We start from the raw sequence: 24884 nt of genomic DNA, 5'->3' as shown, positions 1-24884 counted from the left end.
TTAAGAGCTTAGATGCTAACCAAAATGTAGGCAGATCAAATCCATTGGCCATTCCTTGGAAATCCTATGAGGTGGTTTTACTCTGCCCTATTGGGTCACTATGAGTCGGAATTGACTCCAGGGCAGCAGGTTTTAATAACTTCTTGCTTCTTGAGTTAGATACTTAATTTGTCTTTTCTTGTTTCTTAATGTAAGTATTTAAGGTCTCAAACATTTTCAGCACTGCTTTAGGTGTGTCTATTTTGATAGTGTTTTCCTTATTCTACTAACTATTTTGCAATTTCAGCTTTAATTTCCTGTTTGAACCAAGGAAACATTTTAAGTAGCCAAGCAGCTATTTAGCAGTTTTTGTGTGTTTTGTTGCTAACTTTTAGTTTTGCCAAATTTTAATTAGATGTTGTCTGCATAATGTCTACTTCTTGAAATTTAATGGGTTTATGTTCTGTGCATGGACAATTTTTGTGAATGTTCCAGGAGTACTTGGGAAAAACAGGTATAGTTTTCTAGGGAATAAAGTTTTATATACTGCTGTTATATCTACATTATTATGTTATTTAGGTCTCCTATATTTTCATTTTTTGTCTCCTTGATCCATCATATGAATTCTTTTGTCTTAAATGTTTCTGAAAACAAAATAACTGTTTCATAGAATTAAAGTCCTGGTTATCCTTCTGACTCATTAACCATGATTTATTCCCATTTTCTATTGGAGTGTTCAGTTTTATTACCTTTCTTCACTTTTACAGTTCTGTTTCTACTCTTTTAGTGATTACCCTTAAAAATTTAGTATGCATATTTGACTTGAAGTCTAATGTTCATCAATATCTTAAAGCTTCTCTCTTCTCCCAACACTGTCACCTAGTATTTTAGTTCCACCTGGTTTTAAAACTCTCAAGTCTATTTTATTACTTCTACTGCATTTTTATAGACAACGCTATTTTAACTATAGTGTTTTTTAAATAGATAAAGGTCTTGTTACAAAGTTCAAAAGGAATAAAAGTACATACAGTGAAAAGTCTTTCATACTTCTGTCCCCGACACCCAGGTTTCCTCACAATAGTTGATGCTAACAATTTGTATGTATCCTGGAGGTATTTTATGCAAACCAAGCAAATGCATATTATACTGTTTTCATCTTCCACAAATAGTAGCAGATCATACATACTGGTCAATCCCTTGTGTTTTCAATGTCTTGAAAATTATTCTGTATCAGTTAATAAAGCACTTTTGTATTCTTTTTATACTTGGGTATTATTTCAGTCTATTTACTAACTTGTTTACCAATTTCTTTGTCCACCATGCTTCTTTTGCACCCTACTCCTTCCTTCTGCAATTAACTTTTTCCTGAAGAACAATCTTTTGCCAAAATCTGAACTTGTGTTTTTCATTCTCTCTTTTGAATACTCGTCTATTTACATACAGACTTTTAGGCTAACAGAGGTTTTCCCTCAGCACTTGGAAGTTTATTTCATTGTCTTCTGGCCTCTATTGTTGTCAGTGAAAATCCTATCAGTTTATTATTCCATTTGTAGATAATCTATTTTTTCCCTTTGGTTAGTTTTAAGGTTTTTCTCATCTTCTGATGTTCTGCAGTTCCATTACATGTCTAGAAGTAGATCTGTTTTTATTTGCCCTCCTAGGTATTGTTCTTCAGTTTGAGGATTCATATTCTTTATAAATTCTGGAACTCTTCAAATCTCTCCCCTCCCTTGTTCTTTAGGTTGGATCTTCTCATTCTATTCTCCTTGTCTCTTAACTCTTTCACATTTCCCATCTCTTCCTTCTGCTATAATCTGGGTATTTTCCTGATTTATCTTCTAGTTAACCAATTCTCTCTTCAGATATGTCCAATGCGAAGTTTAATCTGTCTTTTGAGTTTTAAATTTCATTAATTGTACTTTTTAGTTCCAGAAGACTTAGCTTTTCAAATCTACTTTGCCTTTTTCACAGTGTCATCTTTTCTAACAATTTTTATGCTTTTACCACCTAATGATTTTAAACATACTTATATACTTATTCTGTTGTTATTCTATTATTTCAAGTTTGTGGGGTGCTAATCCTCCAAGATTGTGTCTACTGTTTCATGCTGACAAAAGATTGTTACGGATTTTTGATCATGAGCCCACTTGAGTGGGGCTTATTTTTTCTGTAGGAATATAATGCAGTTTGGGTTATAGGTATGTCTTCCTTCCCCAACCAAGTTGCCATAATGTCTGTGTGCTTATATCAGCAATTTTCAAACTGAGATCTTCACGCACCTACAAAATTTATATACTAAATTTTGAGCTTCTTAAGATTTCATCTGAACAAAGTGTTCAGTGGTTAATAAATCTTACAGCTTTAAAATTATATTCCATGTCTCCATGATAAATGGGAAAACTCAAGCCACTAGTCCTGGAGTATAATAACCGAAATACAGCAATGAGTGGCACACATGGAAAATCATTTAATGCTCTTACCAACCCTAAAAGATAAGTACTACAAAACGGATAAAGGTTATGTGTTTCATTCAAGGTCAAATAGCTGGTGAAGGATAGAGCAAAAATTCAAATCCAGATTAATCTGACCCTAGAGTCCAATTATTTAGCTACTTTTTAAAAAAATGCATTCATTTTAACAAAAATTTACTGAGGAACTACTATGTGCCAGGATGTACTAGGTACTGGGTCTAGTTGCAAACAAAAATGATACTGTTCTGTACTTCTCAAAGTATCTGTGAAAAACTGTTTTTTTCCCCTTCTTAATTTCCAATCTGTTGCAGACCAATATTTTTGTGAAATAAATTAAAAATACTGCAGCAATGTCAAATTGTTACAAAAGATTCTAAAAGTTTATTCTCGCTTTTTAAAATTCATCTTTCTATGGGCTGGTAACATACAGCATGCAGACCAACACTACCTGCAGACCATACTTTTGAGTAGCACTGCTCTATAGCATATTGGTCAACCATTTTGGGGGCTCTGTGTATATTGGTCTGAATGGGGATGACAACTGTGGGTGGGTGACCAATCGGAGAAGATACTTTTGTTAATGGTGGGTTGTCTAGAAAGCAAGAATTTTCTAAGAAAAGTGAAATTAGGTATTTTAAAGTCACAGTCCGCCTAAACAAGAAAGCATTAAAAAAAGTGGGGGTGGGGGTGGGGTGGAAGAGTGGACATTCTTCTGAATAGGTACCGCTACTTGCTTCCTCTGTCATGCTAGTCCTCTAATAGGACAGGACAGTAGGTAAAAAGGCACAGTCAGGAATACCAATCACAAAAGCTTAGGAAATTTATTTGTGTTTTCTTTCCTCATTGCCCTGCAAACAACTGGATCATACGATACACTGGGATGCACGCTTCGGAAAGAGCTAACATTTTAATATTATCCTAACTGAAGCAGTAAGATGCAGCTGCTGAAATATATTTCAAAGTCAAATGATTTATGAGTTATGTATACCACTAATCTCACGGGAAAGCAGAGATCTCATCACACGCACATGGACACTTGGGATACTGAACTCTAAAATACTTACATTACTACACTTTCTTTTAAGAGCAATACATACCACTAACTTTGAGTTTCAAGACCTTATCAATAATTTTTTAAATATAACAGAAAACAAAAATATATTTCTCTTTATAAATGAAGAAGACTGATTTCCCAGGAATGAGCTTTAAGGTTTACCAAAAGTGGTGCTGGGGGGGTGGGGGGCGGAGTTGTATGGGATGGACTAAATGTATAAATGTCTTACAGCTACTTTTATCTTAAAGCATCTGAGCAGGTATGGTTGCAACATTCAATATTTCAAATTTTAAACCGCACACTTCATCATTATTAAATTCAGAACTACACTGTTTTCCTGCAGTTGTGCTTTATTGTTATCTCAATCCATTTTCTCAAAAACCATTCAACACATTTATACTATTCCAGTAATTACTATATTACCCAGAAAAACAAGTGAACAGTTTATTAAGAATTAAATGAGGGTATGGAATGTGATACAGTACAAGAAAGACACTCAAGATGTGCATAGTATTACTAATCACACAAAAAGTTAAGTTTCACTTCCAAAAAAAAAAAAGGACAAAAAAAATTCCATCATTACAAAGTAAGATTCATGCGAAGTACTAAAAAAAAAACAAAAAAAAACAAAAAAAAACCCATGAACCCCAAAACCCCAACAAACAGAAAAAGCTATCTGAAAATATTGCCATGCTAACATATTAACCACAATATAATCATTCATGGAAAAAGAACACACTAATTAAGCAATGGATTAGATGAAACAACACAAACAGCAATACTGTAAACGCATAGACCACGATGATTCTACATGACAAGCAATTCCAGAATCACTCATAGGGTAAGTAATATGGGCTAAACGTTGAGAGGTAAGATATGTAAGTATAAACTCCATGAACTCATCTCATTATCTATTAACTATAAAATCTGAAAAATTATATAAAATTTGGCATACTCCATTCGTGTTCCAAGAAATGACTTTAGAATCATATTTGCAATTATTGGAGAAATGTATAAAAGCATTTCAAGGTCAGGATTTGACTTCTTAAATAACAATCACAATCTATATCATAGAAACAACTCCAGATACGCATTTACTTGATTAATTCTTACTTAGGGCAAGAAACATGATTTTCTAGCACTCTATGTACAAGTTACCACAAAGGCTAAGTAAATTTAGAGACTGCATAAAATGCAAAACAAAGGTGAGCCAGTACAGAGAGTGAAGGGCAACGTCCTCATTTACACAAACTTTCATAGGTAAAAATCGTTCCTTGACTTCTGCAGGAGCTAGGGTCAACAAATAAAAAAGACTGCCAACCCGTAATGCATGGCTCTGTTTCAAAATACTTTAGCACACTTCCTGGGGAAAAAAAAAGTTTTACTCTAGAAATAGTCAGGAATGGCATTTTATGGGGACAGCACTCCCCTCCATAGCTGCCATTTCAACCCAAGCCTGGTCACCATGTGGTGCACCAACTGAAAGCAGAGCTCCAACTAAGCGCGGGTGGGTGGGGCCGCACAGGAGCAGGAAGCACCAGCCTCACTGCACATTCGGGAGGCCAGGAGAGAACTGGGACGTCTACATCTTATGGTTCTGGACTGAGTTTATCCGTGATGTATGGACTGGTGGTCTAAGTGTAACAATAAGGCCAAGAAAAAGAACAGGAAGCATTCTAGGGCAAAGAACTACCCACTCCCATTAGCTATGTGTTTTTTTTCCTTTTTCCTTTAGACTTAAGGTAAATAGAACAGATTGGGAAATTACCAAGATCACCCTTCCCACCTCTGAAACTTAACTTCCTATTTATATTCCATGAAAAAAACACCATAATTGTACAATGACAGGATGTAGCCTCTCTAAAAAATAAGAGCACTTGCTCTAATTTTCACAGAATGACAGTAGAAAATTTTCCCACACTAAACCCAGAGTTTGAGGTCAGTTAAGAGGCTCTTGGCAATCAGGACTTATCAAAGTGAGTTTTTTTTTGGAATGTGTGTCTTATACATAAAAAGATACCACAAATTAAATCAGAGTATTCATGAAACAAGTTCTTAAACGGGAGAGATTTCTAATGAGAGATAAATGCTTCCATCAGCAAAGATGTATTTGATAAATCAGTCTTTCCCAACTAGGTTTCTGCTAACAACTCAACATCGCCTCTGGAATCAAATATAACAATCACTCAATCATGATGATGCAAGATGAAGTCCAGATAAGCAATACATATGAAAAAGTTTTGTAAATGGCTGCAGTTCTAAAACAGTAGGTTTATATTACAAAGCAATGTAAATAAATATTGGGCTAGTACAAAAGCTCTTATTTACAGTTTTACAAGTGAAACTGTATTCAGTGTAAATGCTGTGTTTTAAAGAACACAGTATTGTATTAGTAAAACGAGTTCTACTGAGAGCATTACAGTTTCTGTTAGAATCAATGCATGATGTATAAAAGGTTCAAGTTAACTCTGTTTATAATTTAGTACAGACAAACCCAGTTTAACCTGGAATGGCATCTGTTAAAGTGCTGAAAAACAGGAAATATTTAGAAAACACTGTACATTATTAAAGCTTTATCAAGTCAGAATGCTAAATTTCTTTCACATTTTTTATCCTTTTGCCGCAGGCCTGCGGACAAGATGATTTTTTTCAGCCAAGGAATAAAACTTAAAAGACCACCAGCTTAGATGATTTTAGGTTCAGTGGAGTTAGTTTCCTAAAACAACTAACTCTTCATTTATCCATCAACCATACCTTCAGGCCTCATAATCTGGTATGTAATTAAATATTCAGGATAAGCCTGAAAGAGAAAGAGTAATTTAAATATTGGTAAACACATTTTTTCAAAAGATAAGATGGTTTTCCATTAAGGATTGCTAATCTTTAGGGAAAAGATTCTAAATTAATGTTATGCATCAGTCATTGAGAGGTGTTTTCTCAAAACATCCTTACTTTGACTCCAATCTCTTAGATTTGGAATCAGCGAATCTAGGATGAGTACTAAGTATGTGTCTGTTTTTAATGACCAAGGTGATTCTGATACAGATCCCTGTTCAGAACACTGCTCTGGAATTCTGACTGGATCTGTGTCACTGAGAGCAGGAGAGAATTATGCCTTCTTCGCCACAGATTAACTATTGAATACGGAATTCTGATCAACTATATTTTACAGAAATTAGAAAAGATTAGTTTAAGTGGCAAAATTTGAATAAGGTCCGTACATTAGATAAAGTATTGAATCAATGGTATTTTCCGGATTTTGATAATTTTAAGAGAATTTCCTTGATTTTTGGAGTTACACATTCAAGTATTTAGGGAGTGGAGGGACATGCCTGCAACTTATTCTCAAACAGTTCAGAAAAAAATAGTATGTACACACATACACACCCTCACATACCCACAGAGGGAGGGAGAGAATGATAAAATGTTAACATTTGGGAAATGTAGGTGAAGCCTATAAAGGAATTCTCTTTACTCTATTTGCAACTTTTCTGTAAGATGGAAATTGTTTCCAAATGACAGTTAAAAAAAAAAAAAAAGCTCTTAAGGCAATATCCCTTGTCAATTTAAGTGATTAGTAAGAAGAGGTTAAAGTATGGCTCTAAAGCATTTTTGAAAATGAACAAATAAAATTACCTGTTCTCCTCTGTAAATAACATATTCAGCTAATGCCAGGCCATTTACACTGGGCCGACCAGTGACCGAGTGATGACCTGGAGGAGAATGTGCCATTTTCATTGCGCTAAACTGCAGGAAAGACTTTCCCAAGGTCACCCGGCAAAAGAGCAGCTGCCTATAATATGAAAAAGAAAAGAAAACCCTGAAGACAAAGCTGGGTATGACAATTTCTATTTGTGTACACTGCATACGCTTACAAATGCATTTTTTTAAATGCATAAACACGATTGTTTTTATCACTTTATCCTTAAAATAATTTGGTAAGAATTTCTTCTACCACTCTTATTAATGAAAGAATCTGTCAATTTAATTAATCCTTATTTTAACTGTAAAACCTGAAAACCTTATTAAATCTTATCTTGTTTGTATCCCAGCAAAAACCCAAATCATAGGTGCAAAGTGGGAATAAGCTGGAGGTTTAAGGGGCTTTCATGAGGTGGCTTACCAAGTTGGAGATCTATCCAACTAAGTCCAGTTGATTCTACCTTCAAAATATATTTCAAATCAATTCACCTCTCAATTTCTACTGTCACCATTAAGTTCAAACCACCAAATATTTTCTTCTAAACTGTAACAATGGTCTCCAAGTAGTCTTCCTGTTTCTACTCTAATTCCCATCCAATCCATTACCCAAACAACCAGTGATTTTTTAAAAGAAAACATAAATCAGATTACGTGACTTTTCTGCTTTACAGACTGCATACTGTATTTAGAATAAAATCCATATTTCTTACAATACCCCATTTCTCTAATCTCACTTTGCTCATTATGCCCCAGGCATATTAATTTTCTTTCTTCACAGAGGTCAAACTTCTCACCTCATGGCCTCCATACACATACACATTGTGTCTTCTACCATCTGGAATGGAATCTATCCCACCACTCTTAAATAGGCTGACTACCATTTATTTTTCAGATTTCAGCTGATAATGTTACTTCCTTAAATAGATCTTCCCTTACCATCAATCTAAGTAGACTATTCTGCCACTCCCTTCAGGCATATAACTGGCCTTCCTTAGATCCGATGAACCTTTTAGGATACAGGTAGTCCCTGACTTCTGACACACTCGAGTTAACGACAAACTGCACTTACACCCATCTTTTTTTTTTTTTTTTGTATATATCATCATTAGTAATATGTACTACATGTTGTAGCACATAATTTGCTGATGTTACAATTCTCAGATGTTCACTCACAGATGTTCAAAGAACAGATTTATAAAGATACTGATAGTAAAAGGCAACAGTAATGAAAACTAAAAAAAAAAAAAAAAGTATTCAACTTATGTCAGAATCGATTAACAAGGGAGTTGTTGGGACAGAACCCTGTCGTAAGTCAGAGACTACCTGTACTTCATTGTTTCTCAATCTTGAACAGTAGACTTTGGTGGACCAGTTGACGGTCCTGTTCTCCAAATAAGAGAGGCTATATGCTTTTTATCCTAAGTTCATCCTTTGGAAGCTTTCTCAGCATTTCTAATAGATTTTCTATTATATTATCAATCAGCCCCTTGATAATCTAGCTTACAGAATAATGTTAGGTGAAAATAATCTTCAGAGAACCAAAGCATTCTGTGGTCCTAAAGACAGTTTAGGGTAGGCACCAGAACATTGCTTATTACTAATTATCAGAATTATTTCACCTCCAAGAAATATATGACAAGTAAAAACAGCAGTGCTCAATTTACAGACTCTCAGGAAATTACAAGCCTCACCAGTCCAATTTGTGATCTAAAATGGAAGTGAATGAGAGGGCAGGCCCGGGGAGGCTACTGTGTAACACACCCAGAAACCTAAATTTAAAGGGAAAATACCACCAACATGAACAAAACAAAAATAAAACCAGAAGCTAATTTCTCTCCAGGACTGCAGTTCTTAATCTTGGCAGCCTTTGGAAATCAGCTGGGAAGCTCTGAAAAATCCTAATGTTCAGACCATACCCCAGACCAATTAAAGGAAAATCTCTGTGGAACTCAGGCATTAGTATTTTTTTTAAAGCTCCTAGGTGATCCCAATGTGCAGCCAAGCTTGAGACCTACTGCTCTAGGGCCTTCTAGGGACCAGCGTCATCAGCGGGGTGGATTAACCAGTAACCATGGTATGTACCAGATTACAGTAAGCAAGGTAGGCAAGGGCTTAATTGTGCTTACTTACTAATCTGTAGGGAACAATTTCACCTGGTTTTCATCACATTGCTTATTGGGTAATCTGTCCCTGGTCATCAGGACCTCCTAGGGAACCTGGTAAACAAACATTCAAGTTCTAGGGCCCCAGCCCAGACCCACTCAATCAGAAACTCAGGAGGTGGAGTTTTGGAATCTGTGTTTTAACAAGCCCTTTAGGTGACTCTGATGCATGCTAATGTTTAATCACTGCTGCTGTGGATTTTTGTAAGCAATGCCCTAACTATAGACTAATTCTCAGTAATTAATCTTACTCGATTTTTCACATGGCATAAGATATAATTATTTGCCTCTGAGGATTTTATAAATTAGGGCCAAGTTATCTGAACAGTTTTAACTGAGTTAGACCAGTAACTAAACGTGGAAAAAAAAATTAGTGCAAAGTAGTTATTTGATAATTATGTACTTTCTAAAGGGATCATGTCTTTTAATTCTTAGAGTAGTAATATCACAAACTGAGGTTCAGGATCTTATCACAGTGGAAGAGAGAATCCCTTAGGCATTGATATGAAATGATTAGACTCATCACTGTGTGTCTGAGTGGACTGGCAAGCAGTACCATCTTAGCATCTCAATACTAGACTTTTTAAGAGTCCACAGTCCTATAATATTTAAGGGCTACAATAAAATCTCTTTCATGATCAATGTTATTTTCTATTCAGTATTCTTTAAAGCACCAAGCGTCCTAATGATTAAAGGAGTTAAACAGGTCAAGTGCTTAGAAGTGTGCTTGGCTCATACAGATCATTTAATAAACACTAGCTACTACTGTAACTGGTAAGAGAGAGCCAAAAGCAACCTAAAACACGCCAGCTTGGATTCCTAAAGTCGTCCACGATAATGCCTTACCTAGAACATTTCTCAAATATCTAACCAGTTCTTATCTGATTCTTACCAAAATAAATGAGAACAAATGATTTCTTACCTGTGGCAAACATAACAAGATCTGTCTTTGTGAACTGGACACCCAGTACCTCCTCCAATTCCATATACATACTGATTGCTTTTGGAAGAGTTTTCAGCAAAATAAATCCCAGCTCCAAACATTCCACCTATGTAAGCATGTCTTTCATCAAAGCCTTTATGAATGATTGCATTCACAAAGGGAGATCCTAAAATACATATAAGATGGATAACAATTTAAAATTTATCTTACAAGAAAAACTAAAGTCTTTTAGGAGTTAAAACACTTAAACATACATACCACCACCACAAAGCAAAAACAAAAAACAAGGGTAACAAGTGAACTGTCAGCCAGCTCATGACTTCAGAATAAAGAACACTGCTACCATCAATTAGTGTTTCTAATAGGGTGGAGATATAACTAGAAAAACTGATCACTTAAATATCAATGCTAGGACTATCAAATTCCAGACCCCAAATCCAGACAAGTCCAGAACCAAGAGTCTCATAATTCACTTCACATAGCAAGGCTGAATGTAATTAGGTCTTATAACGATGTCCATGTCTGTGTACTTTTTCTAGATATCAAAAGTGGTCCAAGCAGCCTCCTCTTGTTCTTATTCTCTCCTTTCTCTTTTCTGCTATCCTGCCACTTCTCTGCCTTTCATTACCTCCTATACCATATTCCATCTGCAAACGTGGTGCTTTCCCCCATTCCCTACGTATGAACTTCTTTCTCCTCCTTCCCTGCATGTGTGCCAAGAAAGGGACCATAGCCAAAGAGGAGGTATTGAGCTTGGGAACCAGGCCAGCGAGGGGGGTGAGTGAGGGTGGGAGTTGGGAAAGGCCAAAAGAACACAGCTAATTGATTCATTAAAATCAGTGTTCCTGTTCATAAAGGGACCAAAAAAACAACAACACTGAATTCTACTTTACAAAACTACTGATGAATAGAATCACTTCTTTGATTCAATCTGGAAAATCCAAACCACTGGTGCTATAAAATAGAAGAATCACTTATTATAACCATCAAGTCAATACATAATAAGTGTGTATTATATGCCAACCATTTCTCTGTGCCAAGAGATTATCATGGTGATTACTAGGGTTTTGGAACGAGAAGTTCCATTTAGATATTGTACATGAATTTATCCTGCTATCACTATTCTTCCAGAGGACTGTGAAATTTAAATACTCTGTTTTGTAGAACTTTGTGTGTGTGTAGGATGCTGCTGAGTCGATTTCGACTCATAGCGACCCTGTAGTAACAGAGCAGAACCACCCTGTAGGGTTTCTTAGGCTGAAATCCTTATGGGAGCAGAATGACACATCTTTCTCCTGTCGAGTAGCAGTAGGTTCAAACTGTCCAACCTTTCCATTAGCAGCTGAGCGCTTAACCATTGTGCCACCAGGGCTCCTTTATAGAACTTTACAGGTCTCTAAAAATTTTCTACAATCACGACCAAATGAAGGAATAGACTGGTGCTACTATGGGTAATGTGCTTGAAAACTGGATAAACACTTCATTAATATCTATATTCATCTTTGTTACAAACTTGAAAGACCAATCAATGCTTGCCACCTTGTGAAGCAAAAAACCAGAAAATTTCAAAAATTATGTGTAATGGTGCTCTCCCTTCAACAAAAGTTATCAAAAACCTCCACAGGTTCAATGGCAATGGCTCTCTCAACATCAAAGTTAAATGTGGTTTTGACTCCTAAAATCAGAATAGGATGCATAACTCTCCTGAGATGATACTGAGGTCTTATTTTAATTCAATTGTCTAGTTAAAAGTAAGACACACCATTTTTCAGAGTGATCAAAACAAGCAAAATCTATTACATAAAGAAAAAAGAAGAACATGAATAGTCAACATTCTCATTTTTATACTTTTTTCACTATGGGAATCCTATTTAAAACCATCCATTACAAAACATACAAATTCAAGAGAAGTTGAAGCTGTGAATATGAGGTTTATTTTTTAAAATGATATCAGGAATAGAGAGATGCATTCTTGTTTCACATCGGGCAAAAAGCTATGCTAATGTGAGGGAGGACAGAGGTGGGGTGGAGGGATAGAAACCTTACCATGAAATAGCATTCTTTCATTTGCATGGTTGTGGTTTTCTTCAGAAACCTCTTTTCTTCTGTGAGTGTATCTTTCCCATAGTTTCTTGTTACAAACCTTCTGAATCTGTAAAATATAAACCAGAAAATTCAAATCTTTAGGTCTTAATAATTACTTACCTACATGTTCAGTTTAACTAAAAGATGGGCCATATACTTAGCAGGAAGAGAGGTAAAACTTTTCTAAGAAATGTAAAATACGTGTTATTTCAGTTAACTAAAAACACTTTGCCCCAACCATAAAATTGGTAGTATAGTTATAATTTGAAAATCAAAAAATTCAAAGGGAAAAAAGCTACAAATAGTCATATGTGAACATCAAGAATACTGTCAATTGATTAAAATGACTTCCATTCTCATTAACTCAAAATTAGTACTAAAATATCTCCAAGTCAGACACGCTGAGTTCGGTATACAGGTATCAGAAAGAGAACAGTATCTTTTTTCCTCCACTTTTTATGGCTTAAAGTGTCATCTTAATCTGTTTTTAATTATAAAATAATCTGAAACAGCCACACAAAAAACATTCTTCAAACACACACACCTCTACACCTACTATTCCCTCTACACTTCTCTCTCCAATTCCTGAAATTTTTGTTTGAAGATGATTTAAAGACAGAATCTGGTCTTATTAGGAGTATTTCTAGGTCAAAATTCACAATCCTAGTGCTGTTTCTTAGCTGGTTTAAAGGTGCTACAGCCCCCTGCTGGTCCCTAGAGCACATCTGGGAGCTGGTGGTTTCAGTCTTGGCTCAAAATACTGTCACAGACATAATCAAGGGTCACAATTGGCATAAACAGATCTTATTTATGTATCAAAAAGAAAAAAGGATTTTTTTTATTATTGAAAAATGTTTCACAAAATATTACATGAAAATACCTTTGTGGAAGAAGAAAATACAGCATATATCTTTCTCAAATCCAACTTCCAACTTCTTTGGAAATCTCTCCTGCCTTCACCCTTAACAAACTGCCACATATTTATTACTGCTTGTAGACAAAATGGACTTGCCTAAAATTTGCCTATAACAGGCATAATTATTTGTCTTATTAAAAATTATATATATAAAATCCTTTCATGAGCCACAAAAAAATTCAGCTTTGTTACCACAGAGTACTTTAATGATACTTTATATATTTAAAGTCCTAAACCTACAGGATTTATCATCATCCCAATATAAAGCATAATCTCTAGACTGAATGTGTTCAACAAGGACTAGATTGGTTATTATTGGTTGTTACTGGCTATTACAGGGATTTTGTAATATACCCTTCCAAGGATATATTCTTCCCCAAAACATACCTTGATGCCATGTCAAAGACCTATTTGGCTGGACATATCATCATGTTCTTATGAAAGCTGCTACTGGCTTCAGGCTTTGAAAACTATGATTTCAGCAAACTTTACTTTCACTAACTTATTACCTTGAGAATATTGTATCTGCTGAAGATTCCACCTGCATGGCCTCCATCTCTGTGCTCTCGGACTGTACTTTGCATCTGATGGAGAAATTATTTCAAATATATGTGTATTAGCTTTTACATCTTTTCTGATTTGGGGAATATAGCTCTTGACTCATCCGAGTCTACCTTTGAGAATACAAAACAGGTTTTAACATTTTTGTTGTTTAAAGAATATGAATTCTGTAAGTTCATGAATATTATTTTCCAGAGATAGCTGTTAGCTAGTACAATCAACCTGAAAAAGTATCTACAGGTGAAAATTATATAATGAAACCTAAAGGAAGAAAAAGAAACATACTTAAAAAAAAAAAAACACACACACACACAAAATGATGACTTGTTTGTTCCTGTTCATTTTGCCCTAATAGAGTACCATTCATAATTTACTGAGAGTGGGAGTCTCTTAAGTTTAGAACCAAGTCTCGCTCAACTTTTATCTCTGTGCTCAACTCACATACATAGGGTATGTTCTTCATAGAGTAAGTAGGGCACTATTCAAACATTTTAGCAGATTCAAGAGTTTAGCTTTATGTGAAGAAAGCTGCAGGAAAATTTTCCTGGATAAGTAGCACCCACATGTTCTGGTCTTGTCTAAGATACTAGGCTTTGTCAATTGCCTTCATGACAAGAGGAAACATTAGCATTTTTTTTTCAAATAGTAGCAACCTTTTCTCCAACAAAACTGTTATTAATTACAACACTGAACCAAGTTACTGGAATGAACATTCATTGAGAGAATGTACCTTAAATGCCAAATTTCAAAGTTTCCAGGTGGTAGAGTTAAAACCAAACTACAAGTTCAATTAGATCTGGAAATCTCCAGGAAATTTAGCAACTGGCACCAACAATACATGTTGTTGATCTATCTTTTCTAATTATTTAAGGTATATGAACATACCTCTTCCTCCACAGACTGAAACTCTTTATCATCAGGAGATAGATCTATGAGAATTGTTCCACTACCAGAGGTGTTCAGAGTTAAGTATGGGTTAAGACCTATGAAATAAAATTTGAAGGTAAAAAAAAAAAACTGCCAACAAAACAATTAACATCAACCAAAAATAACCACCTGATTTACCTGATGTTTACTACTAATTTTTAAAAACTTTTCATTTTGGAATAATTTAGATATACAGAAAGGCTGATACAGTACACAGAGTCCCCTTCACCCAACTTCCCGTAATGTTATCATTTTATATAACCATAATACATCTGTCAAAAATGTGATATAGGGTTTGTTTGGCTCTCACCAGTTTTTCCCATGAAGTTCCTTTTTCTGTCCTAGGATCCAAACCAGGATACCACATTGCATTTAGACTACTAATTTTTGACCTGGCAAGCCAAATGGGTTTTGTAGGAATATTTCAGAAAATTTTTATATTCTTTATTTCTTATTCTTAATGGGTTTATGTCACACATTTTCTTTAAATTACTTTCTTTTTCTAACCATGCAGCCCTTTCAATATTTAATCCTGTTATTCTTCCGAAGTATGAGGAAGAATTATGACAACAATTTGCATAGCCTCAAGGTAATTTTAAATCATCCTAGAATAAAGTTTACTGTCTAACTACTCAACGCCTATTCGGACCCGTAACAGATTGTTTAAAATTTGGCAATGAATTTGTCATGTTTTCTTAATGTCAATGGCCAAAAGAACCATACACATTTTTGTGTCTTTACTCTCACAAAAGCTCTTTAAATGGGATTTCTCAATTTCTTTGGTGTATTTGTAACACAACTCTCTCCTTTAATCTCTACAACAAGATTGCCAAAGCTCTAATGTTCTTCCAGGTAAGCGTCTAATCTTTTACTGCTCCACAGAGGTTAGCTTCTGGGAATGCAGAGCACTATCCTGGCTATGAGCTGTGATCTGAAGAAAAACACTACCACCAACATGCCGGACACTGAAAGAGACAGGAATGGCTGAATTACAATGTTTGCATGAATTATGGACTCCACACAGAGAATATTTTATAGGACAAAGACTATAACAAATGCATTTGACTAAGGCATCTGTGGATGTCTCCGAGAAGAGGTTTATCAGTGCTGAAAGATTAGGACAAGTAACCTATTGACTTGATGCACTGAATGAGAGCTAAGGCTGTTAAGTCAGCAAGATGAGAGATTGTTGGAAGATCATCACAGGCAGCCACTGGTTCCACACTGCAGATTCAGTATAATGTAGATATACGATCCTGGCTTCAAATGAAGATGAAGAAGGCGTTAACTCTTTATATAGGAAAGTGACCCTGATATGCGAAATCAGACATAGCATTCTGTCTCATGGCCATCTTTCTCCTCCAAGTAGGAATGAACGCTCCTACCCAATTGTAGCTAGATTTATCAGTGATTACAGGACCAGAGGTGGCATGGAGGAAACTGCCACGTGCCACCTGGAGGCAGCATATGTTGTCTTCATTGTTTCCGGAGCCTTTCTATGCAGTCCTAACTAGGTGCCAGACACTGTAATATGTTAATGTACAAACACTGCCTGCTTTCCTTTTTTATACTGCCTCTTTCCTAAATTATACTTATTCTCAGTATTCCACCGTAACTGCTGTCCTACCACATCTATATTATTTCAGTAGAATCATAACAGCAGTCCATAACTAAGGATTCTATTTCCTCTTCATTTTTTTTGCTATATATATTGTGTACTAACATTCCAGGGAGCCATGAGTTTCCCCTCTTCTCTACCTAATAAAATTTGTCATTTATACTAGAAATGTCCAAGACTTTACCACATTTTAAACTTGTCCCTACAGGGCAGGTAAAGTGCATCTACTTTTAATTGATCTTACTCTAGAATACGAGTTTAAAGCATTCCTCAGCTTGAAACACCTAATTGTGGAAGGTGCTCTTATTTCTTCTTCAAAAGGTGGACTCCATCCTGGCTAGTATGCATTCTTCCCTGAAAATCCCTTCATTTTTGCTGATGGAAGATTCTCTTCAATTCCAGTTGTACAGCCAGGACTTCAATTATAGGATGCTTCTGATCCCAGGGTAAACCAACTGATCAGTTTAACAATGAAGTTAAAATGTGCTCTGAGACTTAACATAATTTACCTTTTTATACTCAGGACTTGGTACAAAGAAAGTGTTAATATCTGTTGAAAGAATGTAATTTGCATCTTCCTTAAGCACTAACATTTAGGAGAAATAATTATTCAACTTTGTTTAATCTCAATTGCAACATTACTGTTTTCTAGTATTTTCATTACAAGTGTTTAGAATTTCAGCTATATAAGACATTTACTACATTATTTGTTGTGCTAGCCTAAACATCTAATGATTACCTATTACCGTAAGAAATGAGATACTTAAGTTTCAGGTCATTTAGAATTATAAAATTTTAGAGCTAGAATTACTGCAGACATTATCTCACCCAACTTCCTAATTTTTGGGAGCTGAAGCAGTACAACGGCTCAGAAGTTTTACTTAAGCTCACGAAGTCAACAACAGAAGCCTAGGAAGCTGAACAGTTAGTAGCAGAGTTAAGACTTGATTCCAGGTTTCCCAAATCCTAATTAGTGCTTCCTATTATACTCTTTCCTGGAAACCCTGGTGGCATAGTGGTTAAGTGCTACGGCTGCTAACCAGAGGGTTGGCAGTTCGAATATACCAGGCACTCCTTGGGAACTCTAGGGGGCAGTTCTACTCTGTCCTGTAGAGTCACTAGGAGTCGGAATCGACTCGAAGGCAATGGGTTTTTATTATACTCTTTCTTACAAACACATTTTTGAATTATCATTTAGTAAGCTGAGGGTTATGCAAACTGTTACTGATGACAGCGATTATTTCAAATGAAATACCTTGTTGTCCAGAGATAAGCCTCTCAACTCCTTTAATAAGTTTGTGTCTATGTCCATAGGCATTGATTCCAATCTCCTTCAGCTCCTTGTGCCCCATCTCAACTAATACATCCAAGGTGATCTTATAAAAGAGGATCAAACAGTTTAGAATCTTACTCATAAGAGACACACTCATAAGAGATACCACGTTCCCATAATGTATTAGATTCATACATTTACTTCAAGTTATTTTGAGCAGCTTAAAAATGAAAACAAACCAGTTAACAGAAAATGAAAAGTTGGTGCTAAATAAATAGAAAGTTGAGTCATGACATAACCAAAACTATCACTGTTTACATTTAACATTAGAACCTGAGCAGAACTAAACTGCAAAACAAAAATGCACTTGCAAATTAACTGTATTCAGGTATACTACTTTATCTTGGAAAAGCAGATTCTTTTCCATCATCACTTTCCATGTGCCTCTTACACAGTGCCTTCAATGATTCCTTCAGAGTCTGGACTACACCAACAGGTAGTTCTGCATCATTGCTCAAACTCATTCTCTTACCCCAAATACAATTTTTTTCACTTTGTGAAATTGAAGCCATTCTTTAAAATCCTGTTTAATTTACACACCTTCCATGAAGCTTTCCCTGAATAACCCAGCTCACAAGAATTTTTTCCTTCTTTGAATTTCTAAAATCTATTCCAAAAGTTTAACTCTTCATGTGTTCTTATTCTAGCTCCATGACTATATCAGAAGCTCCTTCGGGGTACACGTCTACAGTAGCTGTATTTTCTGAACCACAAAGATCAGAAAATGTGTTCTGACAAAATACTTTAAATTGGGACCATCCTAGAATAGCCCAGATATATGGCTGGCATACCCGCATATCTCCCCATAAGCAGCTAGGGGAGTGTCAGGCTTAGGGAGGACAGTAACTAACACAAAAGAACTGAACAAACAGAGCTCAAGGGTATCTTAAGGACTGAATAAGCTAAACTTTGCATTCAAGACAACTATTTATTATTACTACTTGAGAGTCAACTTTTGTGTGCTAATAAACTGAATGGAATTCCAAGATCAAGCCAAATTAAAAGAGTAACTTATTTCTAGTCTCTTAAAAACCACTGCCTCTAATAGCTTGAATGGTTCAGGGCATTTAAAAAAAAAAAAAAAAAAAGTTGCCATTGAGTCGACTCTGACTCACAGCAACCCCATGTGTATTTCCCAATTTTTCTGTAAGCTGAGGTTCCATAAAACACAAATTAAGCAGTAAAATTCATCTACTCACCTGTTCTCTCTCAAATATATCCATCAGGTGCTCAAGTCCAAGATTCCTTACAAATTGAGTTATGCTAAAATCTACTCCTGGAACTGGGAAATAAAAGTTCAGAACAAACAAAATTTTACATCAGAATAATGTATGTCAACATGGTAACAATAAATTTTCATGATACTACTATATATATATTAAGAACATAAACATGATGGAAAATATTAATAGCTACTTGTGATATAATACTGAACATAACATTGAAAATCACAAAGAGAAAGCTATAAAATTTTAACATCATTAGAAAAATCAATGGGACATTTTCAGGTTAAAAAAACCTTTTAATTTTTTACTTCAAACTTTATTTTTCACTGATCTTTAAAGTCAGTCTCCCTGTCTTTCAGGATGTAAGCTATTTCACAATAAAGTCTGTGCAAACAAGTTCCATAATCTTGTATAGGGCGAGATGAACTTGGACAGAAAAACAAAAAGAAAAGACATTAGTATAATAGACATTGCAGGTATGTGTGTCTCTTTTTCTTTTTTAAAAATAAACTTCAAAGTTGGGCATTTTGACATGGGGTCAAAGGTATTACATAACTCTGTAATAGTACACTGGAAAAGGTAAATACTAAAAAGCAAAACTACTCAACCAAAAGGACTTCAAAACCTTGAAAAAGCATATTTACAACTAAAGAGCGGATCAGCAGTCTAAGACTCATCAGCTCTCAATTTGGAAGGAGAAAGTTCGTTAGAAATTCTGTTAGTATTATAAAGAACACCTCAAAGGCCAAAAACTTTTAGGCTATATTAATTAATTTGATACTAATAGTACTGTTTTTGATTTAAAAAGGACTTTTAAGCATTCCAAAGGACAAATATGAGGCTACAAATCAGTTAAAAAGTTACTTTGCACAATGTCTCACCCTCCTTTTTCTCCAAACTGGAAGTACTCTCTGTTCCACTTGAACTAACTACTGAAGACAGTTCAGAAAAACTCCCAGATAAGTTGTCAAGACTGCTGGCTGCAGAAAGGCTTGATGGGCTGGATGGGCCTGAAGACAGAGAATCTGTGGTGGCTCCCGGGCTTCTCACACCACTGAGCACTTGTGGTTTGTAACATGAAGGCAGAGCAGAAGGGGGCATGGCTGCTGTCAGGAGGGCACTGACATCATCTGCCTAGGGTACACATCAGAGAGACAGATGAAATCTGCCATAAGCAAGTTTTAAAATTCTATTACATGCAATAGAATGTATTTTAAAAATGCGACAAAACAATAAGATATGTAGCACTAGAATTTATTACTATGTAAAAATAACAGATTATTCTAATTACTTCAAAAAGTGAGACAAACTGGTTGATATTCAGCTAAATTGTTATAAAAAATAAAACATAATTCAGAACACCTCCAAAACACACAGAATCAAATAAATATTCCTCATGGGCAATGAAGAATATCCAAACTTTGATACGACTGAAAAGCACTGAGATGAAATTACAGAAAATACCAATTAAAAAAGGTAAGACCTTTAAACTCTATTATTATTACTCTGAAAGACATAATTCAACCTACATGGAACTTTAGCAAACAGTATGATGTTGGTTTTTCTTGGAAAATATTCAACAAGATAATCATTTTAATCAAATCTACTAGGATAAGAAAAAGTCCCCAAATTTACTGGTACATTAATTCTTTTAATTAGTGACATGTACCATTCTTCCCCAATGCTCAAGTAGGATACTAAGTAATTAACACTCAACAAGATGTAAATCAGTACTTGTTTTCACCCTGAGTCATTTTTACTGCCTATCCCAATCCTCAACTTTTTCTTTCCCCTAGTCTGAGGACGTCCATGGCACTCACAGTTTGCATATAAGATTTGTTCGTAATAGTAGCACCATTTATTGGGTGCTTATTATGTACCTGATACCATGCCAAGGACTTTCAGTACATTATCTTATTTAATTCTCCTATTAACCAGGTATATTTTATACCCATTTATAGATGAGGTAAATGAGGCTTAGAGGTTAGGCAACTTGCAAGGCTGTACAACTAAAAATGATAAAAGCTGGACTTCTAAGCCAGGTCTGTTTAAAGCCCACGCATGTTCTCTAGAGCACTCTGTTTCACTGTCAATTATATTTAGTGGACTAACATATAGGCAGATTTAACTCCAAAGTTCACTTCTAAGTGAACTGCTTGGAACTAAAAAGAGATTTTCCTGAAGAAATGATGTTGCAAATATGGTCTGGTTGTCAATCTGCTGAGAAAAATCTATTTAACCCCGATGCAGCTGAACTAAATCAGCTTTTCACTGTGACTTTGAACAATGGACTCTCTCAGTAGAAAGCAGTCTGTAGAAGAGACTCCTCTTCCTTCCCACCTCAGAAAGAATTTCTTCTCCCTTTCCCTCCACCGCTCTGGTCAACGTTCTCAGTAACTGAGGCAAGAGAGGCACTTTTGTCGCAGTGGACAAAGCAGAGATGGAAGCTATACTGGAGCCTCCTACATGAGTTCCTGTGGGAGGGCAAGGAAAAAAGGACCTCCACAGAAAACTGGAGTAACAGGTTTGTTTCACCGACAGTTCTGGTGGGGTAAGCAACAAGAACTTTGGGGATAAAGTAGTGTGGGAGGGAAGGAAATCGCTACCAGTGGCAGGCTTTGTGGCTGCACCTTGAGGGAAATGTTCCTAGTTGGGGAAGTTCATAAAGACTTGTGGCTTGTATCATCTTGCATTGCATGCAATGTAAGAGCATTTATTGAAGAAGGCCTTAGCCTGTTTTGTTTCCCAACTAATGTAAGAAATTATACCTTGTACTTCTTTTTTCTACTTCCAAAAGTACTCAGTATATAATAACTGATTGATAATGCTATTATTTACTTATTATCTTTTAATACCAAGGAAGTCCCAAATTTAAAATTGGACTAACAATTAGATTTTGCCACAATCACCATGAAGATATTTTATATATATACCAACCGAATTTTAAAATCAGGAAAGCACTGAGATTTTTCAGAGAGTCCATCACTTACTGAAACTAAATCTAAAGGTGTTTGTCCTTCCTGATTTTTAAGAGTAGGATCAGCTCCGTGGGCCAACAATAAAGCACAAAGCTGTGTTCGTCCCTTTTGGGCTGCTTCGTGCAAAGGTGTGAAAGCCCATTTGTCCGTGGCATTGACACATGCATTATACTTTATTAGTAAAGCTGCTACATCTACATGCTGTAAAAGAAAATACTCCCGTTATAGTCTGAAACATTATTTTATCACATTTTAGTTCTTAAGAAGAAACTAGCCGTATAACTACTTCCATATTTTCAAACTTACTCTGGAAATGAAAGGAAAAAACGATGTTTCTCCCCAGCATCATAATTTATGGGTAGCTTATTAAAAACTACAGTAGACATTTCAGTAACTTGAGGAAACCTTTTACAAAATGGCTAAGAATGCTACAAAGTAGGGAACTAAACTAGTATGACTTTAATCTTTCCAAATTTATCAAGTGTTTAGATTGACTGTTGAACATCAACTTATAAACTGTGTTGCTGTGTGCTGTCAAGTTGATTCTGACTCATTGTGACCCCATATGACAGAACAGAACTGCCCCAGAGGGCATCCTAGGCTATAATCTTTATAGGAGTAGATCGTCAAGTCTTTTCTTCCACAGAGCGGCTGGTGGGTTTGAACCGTTGACCTTTTGGTTAGCCAAGAAGCACTTAACCATTGCACTACCAGGGCTCCTATTTATAAGCTAGTAGTATATAAATAAAACAAAAAATCACCAACATCTCACTGAAAATAAAGAACAAGAGACAGGTGCTAAGTCATAAAACAAATGGCAACAACATGCTGCGTGTCACAAGGCAAGCTTACTCAGAATTAGAACTTGGAAGTTATTTAACCTCTTTGGCCCTCATATTTACTTCTCTGTAAAATGAGAAAGTCAAACTAAATTCCCTTTGAACTGCAATAATGACTTCCATTTTGAAAATTTCATAGATTTTTAAAGGTAACACAGAAGAAGCTTACCCCATAAGATGCTGCATTATGTAAAGGAATTAGTCCTCCTTTGTCTTGGGCATTCACATCAGCTCCATGTTGTAACAAAAACTCTGCAACTTCTAAATTGTTGTAACCAGCTAATTTAGAAAAGAAATAAAATTACTTTCACTCCTTAATATAAGAAATATAGTCACATTTACGTCAGATGTGGACATACCTTTATTTATATATATAAATTTACAAAGCACAGACATTATTGAAAAATAAAAGAAATTTTATGTAAGCCTCAAATTCCACAGTGAATCTATTAAAATTTTATCTTATGGAAGAATTTCCCACTGGCCTCAAGGTGGAAAACTTTCAATAATGATATCCATTCACTTCAGAGATTCTCAAAATTACACTGATTGATTTGCTTGTATCTTTCCTTTTAAAACTTTCCTTCCAAAGTCCCTGCCTTCACAGTTATTACATACTCAGGTACATGGTCTAAAGGGCTACAAGTAAAACGCATCCAATCACATAAAAGCTAAGTGGCTGGCAGAGCAAGAGGCAGCACACCAGAGTAGGTTTCAGGGCTCTTTCCCAAGAAGGCCACAAGGACATCTTATTTGCTAGAAAGAACTTAGGGGTGTGTATCTCTGTAAATTTGGCAGTGAAACTTATGTGTTGCTAAAGCCATGAGATAAAAATTAATAAATTACAAATGTACCACAATCTCCCAGCTGTCAACTACCTTGGGAACTGCCAGCTATCTTAGTAAATAAATACTCTTGGTAAAGTATATTTTATTTGATACATACTCATAGATTAAAATCAAATCTGGAATTTTACCAACATAAAAACAGACATCACTTGAAATTTTAAAATGATTTGAAATATTTTATTACAGTTTTTATCATTTTCCTAAAGGATCCACAGCAAAAGAGTTTAGTAAGACCAAGTAAGGAAGAACAAAACTATCATAAACCAAATATTATACCAAATCTAAAAGTCCTTCCAGGTCTCAAAGTACAATACTGCACAACTGGGCATAAATATACTGTATATAGGGTTTTCTACTACCAAAGACAACACAGACTTAAATATTATATGTTCTAGAAAAGTGCCATAAAGACATAAAAAAATAATATAAATATGCATAGCACAATTTCAAATCAGAGGTCAGATCATATCTTGTCTTGCAGGGCTAGAAACCACTGACTGGCAGTGGAAGGAGAAAAACTATTTCTTACCATGTTAGCATTTGTGATTTATCAATCCAAAATGTTCCACACACAGATGGAGTAATTCTTTTTTTTGGACAGTGGGGTCCCAACTTACATGCGTGAGATTTTAAAGGTAAAAATCACACAAAACCAAAATATCTTCTAAACACAACACACTCAGTTACTCATGAAACTGAAATAAACTGAGATAGTAGACCACCATCTTTCACTTACTTGGTGGCAGAAACATGTGCGTTAATCTTTTTCTTTTTTTAAACCAGGCACATTTAGATAAAATTGTAGGAGTCAAATGTACTAATGATACAACTTCAGTGAAGTATTAGCTATGGCTCAGTGTTTTAATGGTTCATTCCTAAGCATCTTCAACATAGCTGAAAAAGCTATACTGTAAATACAATACTGTATACCTGCACTAAAAGCAAAGGTGCACTGCACCAATCCTACAGTGAAAATCCAGAAAAAGAACTTTGGGAAGAAGTCTGTGTAACTTCTAAAAGCTTTTAAGTTTTTTTTTACCCCTTGCTTCTGCTTCACAGCTATCAGGAGAATGAAAAGCTTTAGCTTTCTACTAGGAAAGCTGGCTCAAGAGGGCATATTTTTCAAGTTTCTGTAGCCAAAATTTACTCATCAAAGATAATTCAAACAACATGGTGACTTGGCATAGCAGATTCTAAAGCACATGAGAAATGGCAGAGACTGTTTCAATTGTTCTTACTGAA

At 35.4% G+C, this 24884-nt stretch overlaps 1 protein-coding gene across 4 annotated transcripts in view; it reads right to left on the bottom strand.

Moving 5' to 3' along the window:
• Positions 1-3561: 3561 nt before the first annotated feature.
• Positions 3562-24884, bottom strand: part of TNKS2 (tankyrase 2) — a 61996-nt gene continuing 40673 nt past the window's right edge. For 3 of the 4 annotated variants that reach the window (XM_023739972.1, XM_004369925.3, XM_023739974.1), the window contains 11 exons: positions 22964-23073; positions 21968-22156; positions 19859-20111; positions 18951-19033; positions 17674-17794; positions 14759-14856; positions 13822-13896; positions 12358-12463; positions 10291-10477; positions 7141-7297; positions 3562-6304 (listed from right to left, as the gene is read on the bottom strand). In XM_023739972.1, coding sequence (XP_023595740.1) covers positions 6242-6304; positions 7141-7297; positions 10291-10477; positions 12358-12463; positions 13822-13896; positions 14759-14856; positions 17674-17794; positions 18951-19033; positions 19859-20111; positions 21968-22156; positions 22964-23073 — 1442 coding nt within the window. In that variant the 3' untranslated portion in view covers positions 3562-6241. The remainder of the gene's footprint in view (positions 6305-7140; positions 7298-10290; positions 10478-12357; positions 12464-13821; positions 13897-14758; positions 14857-17673; positions 17795-18950; positions 19034-19858; positions 20112-21967; positions 22157-22963; positions 23074-24884) is intronic. The other variant, XM_023739976.1, reaches the window with a different exon arrangement.

Source organism: Trichechus manatus, unplaced genomic scaffold (genome assembly GCF_000243295.1).
Source record: "Trichechus manatus latirostris isolate Lorelei unplaced genomic scaffold, TriManLat1.0 scaffold00007, whole genome shotgun sequence".
Taxonomy (NCBI): Eukaryota; Metazoa; Chordata; class Mammalia; order Sirenia; family Trichechidae; genus Trichechus; species Trichechus manatus.
This window is presented reverse-complemented; position numbering and strand designations above follow the sequence as displayed.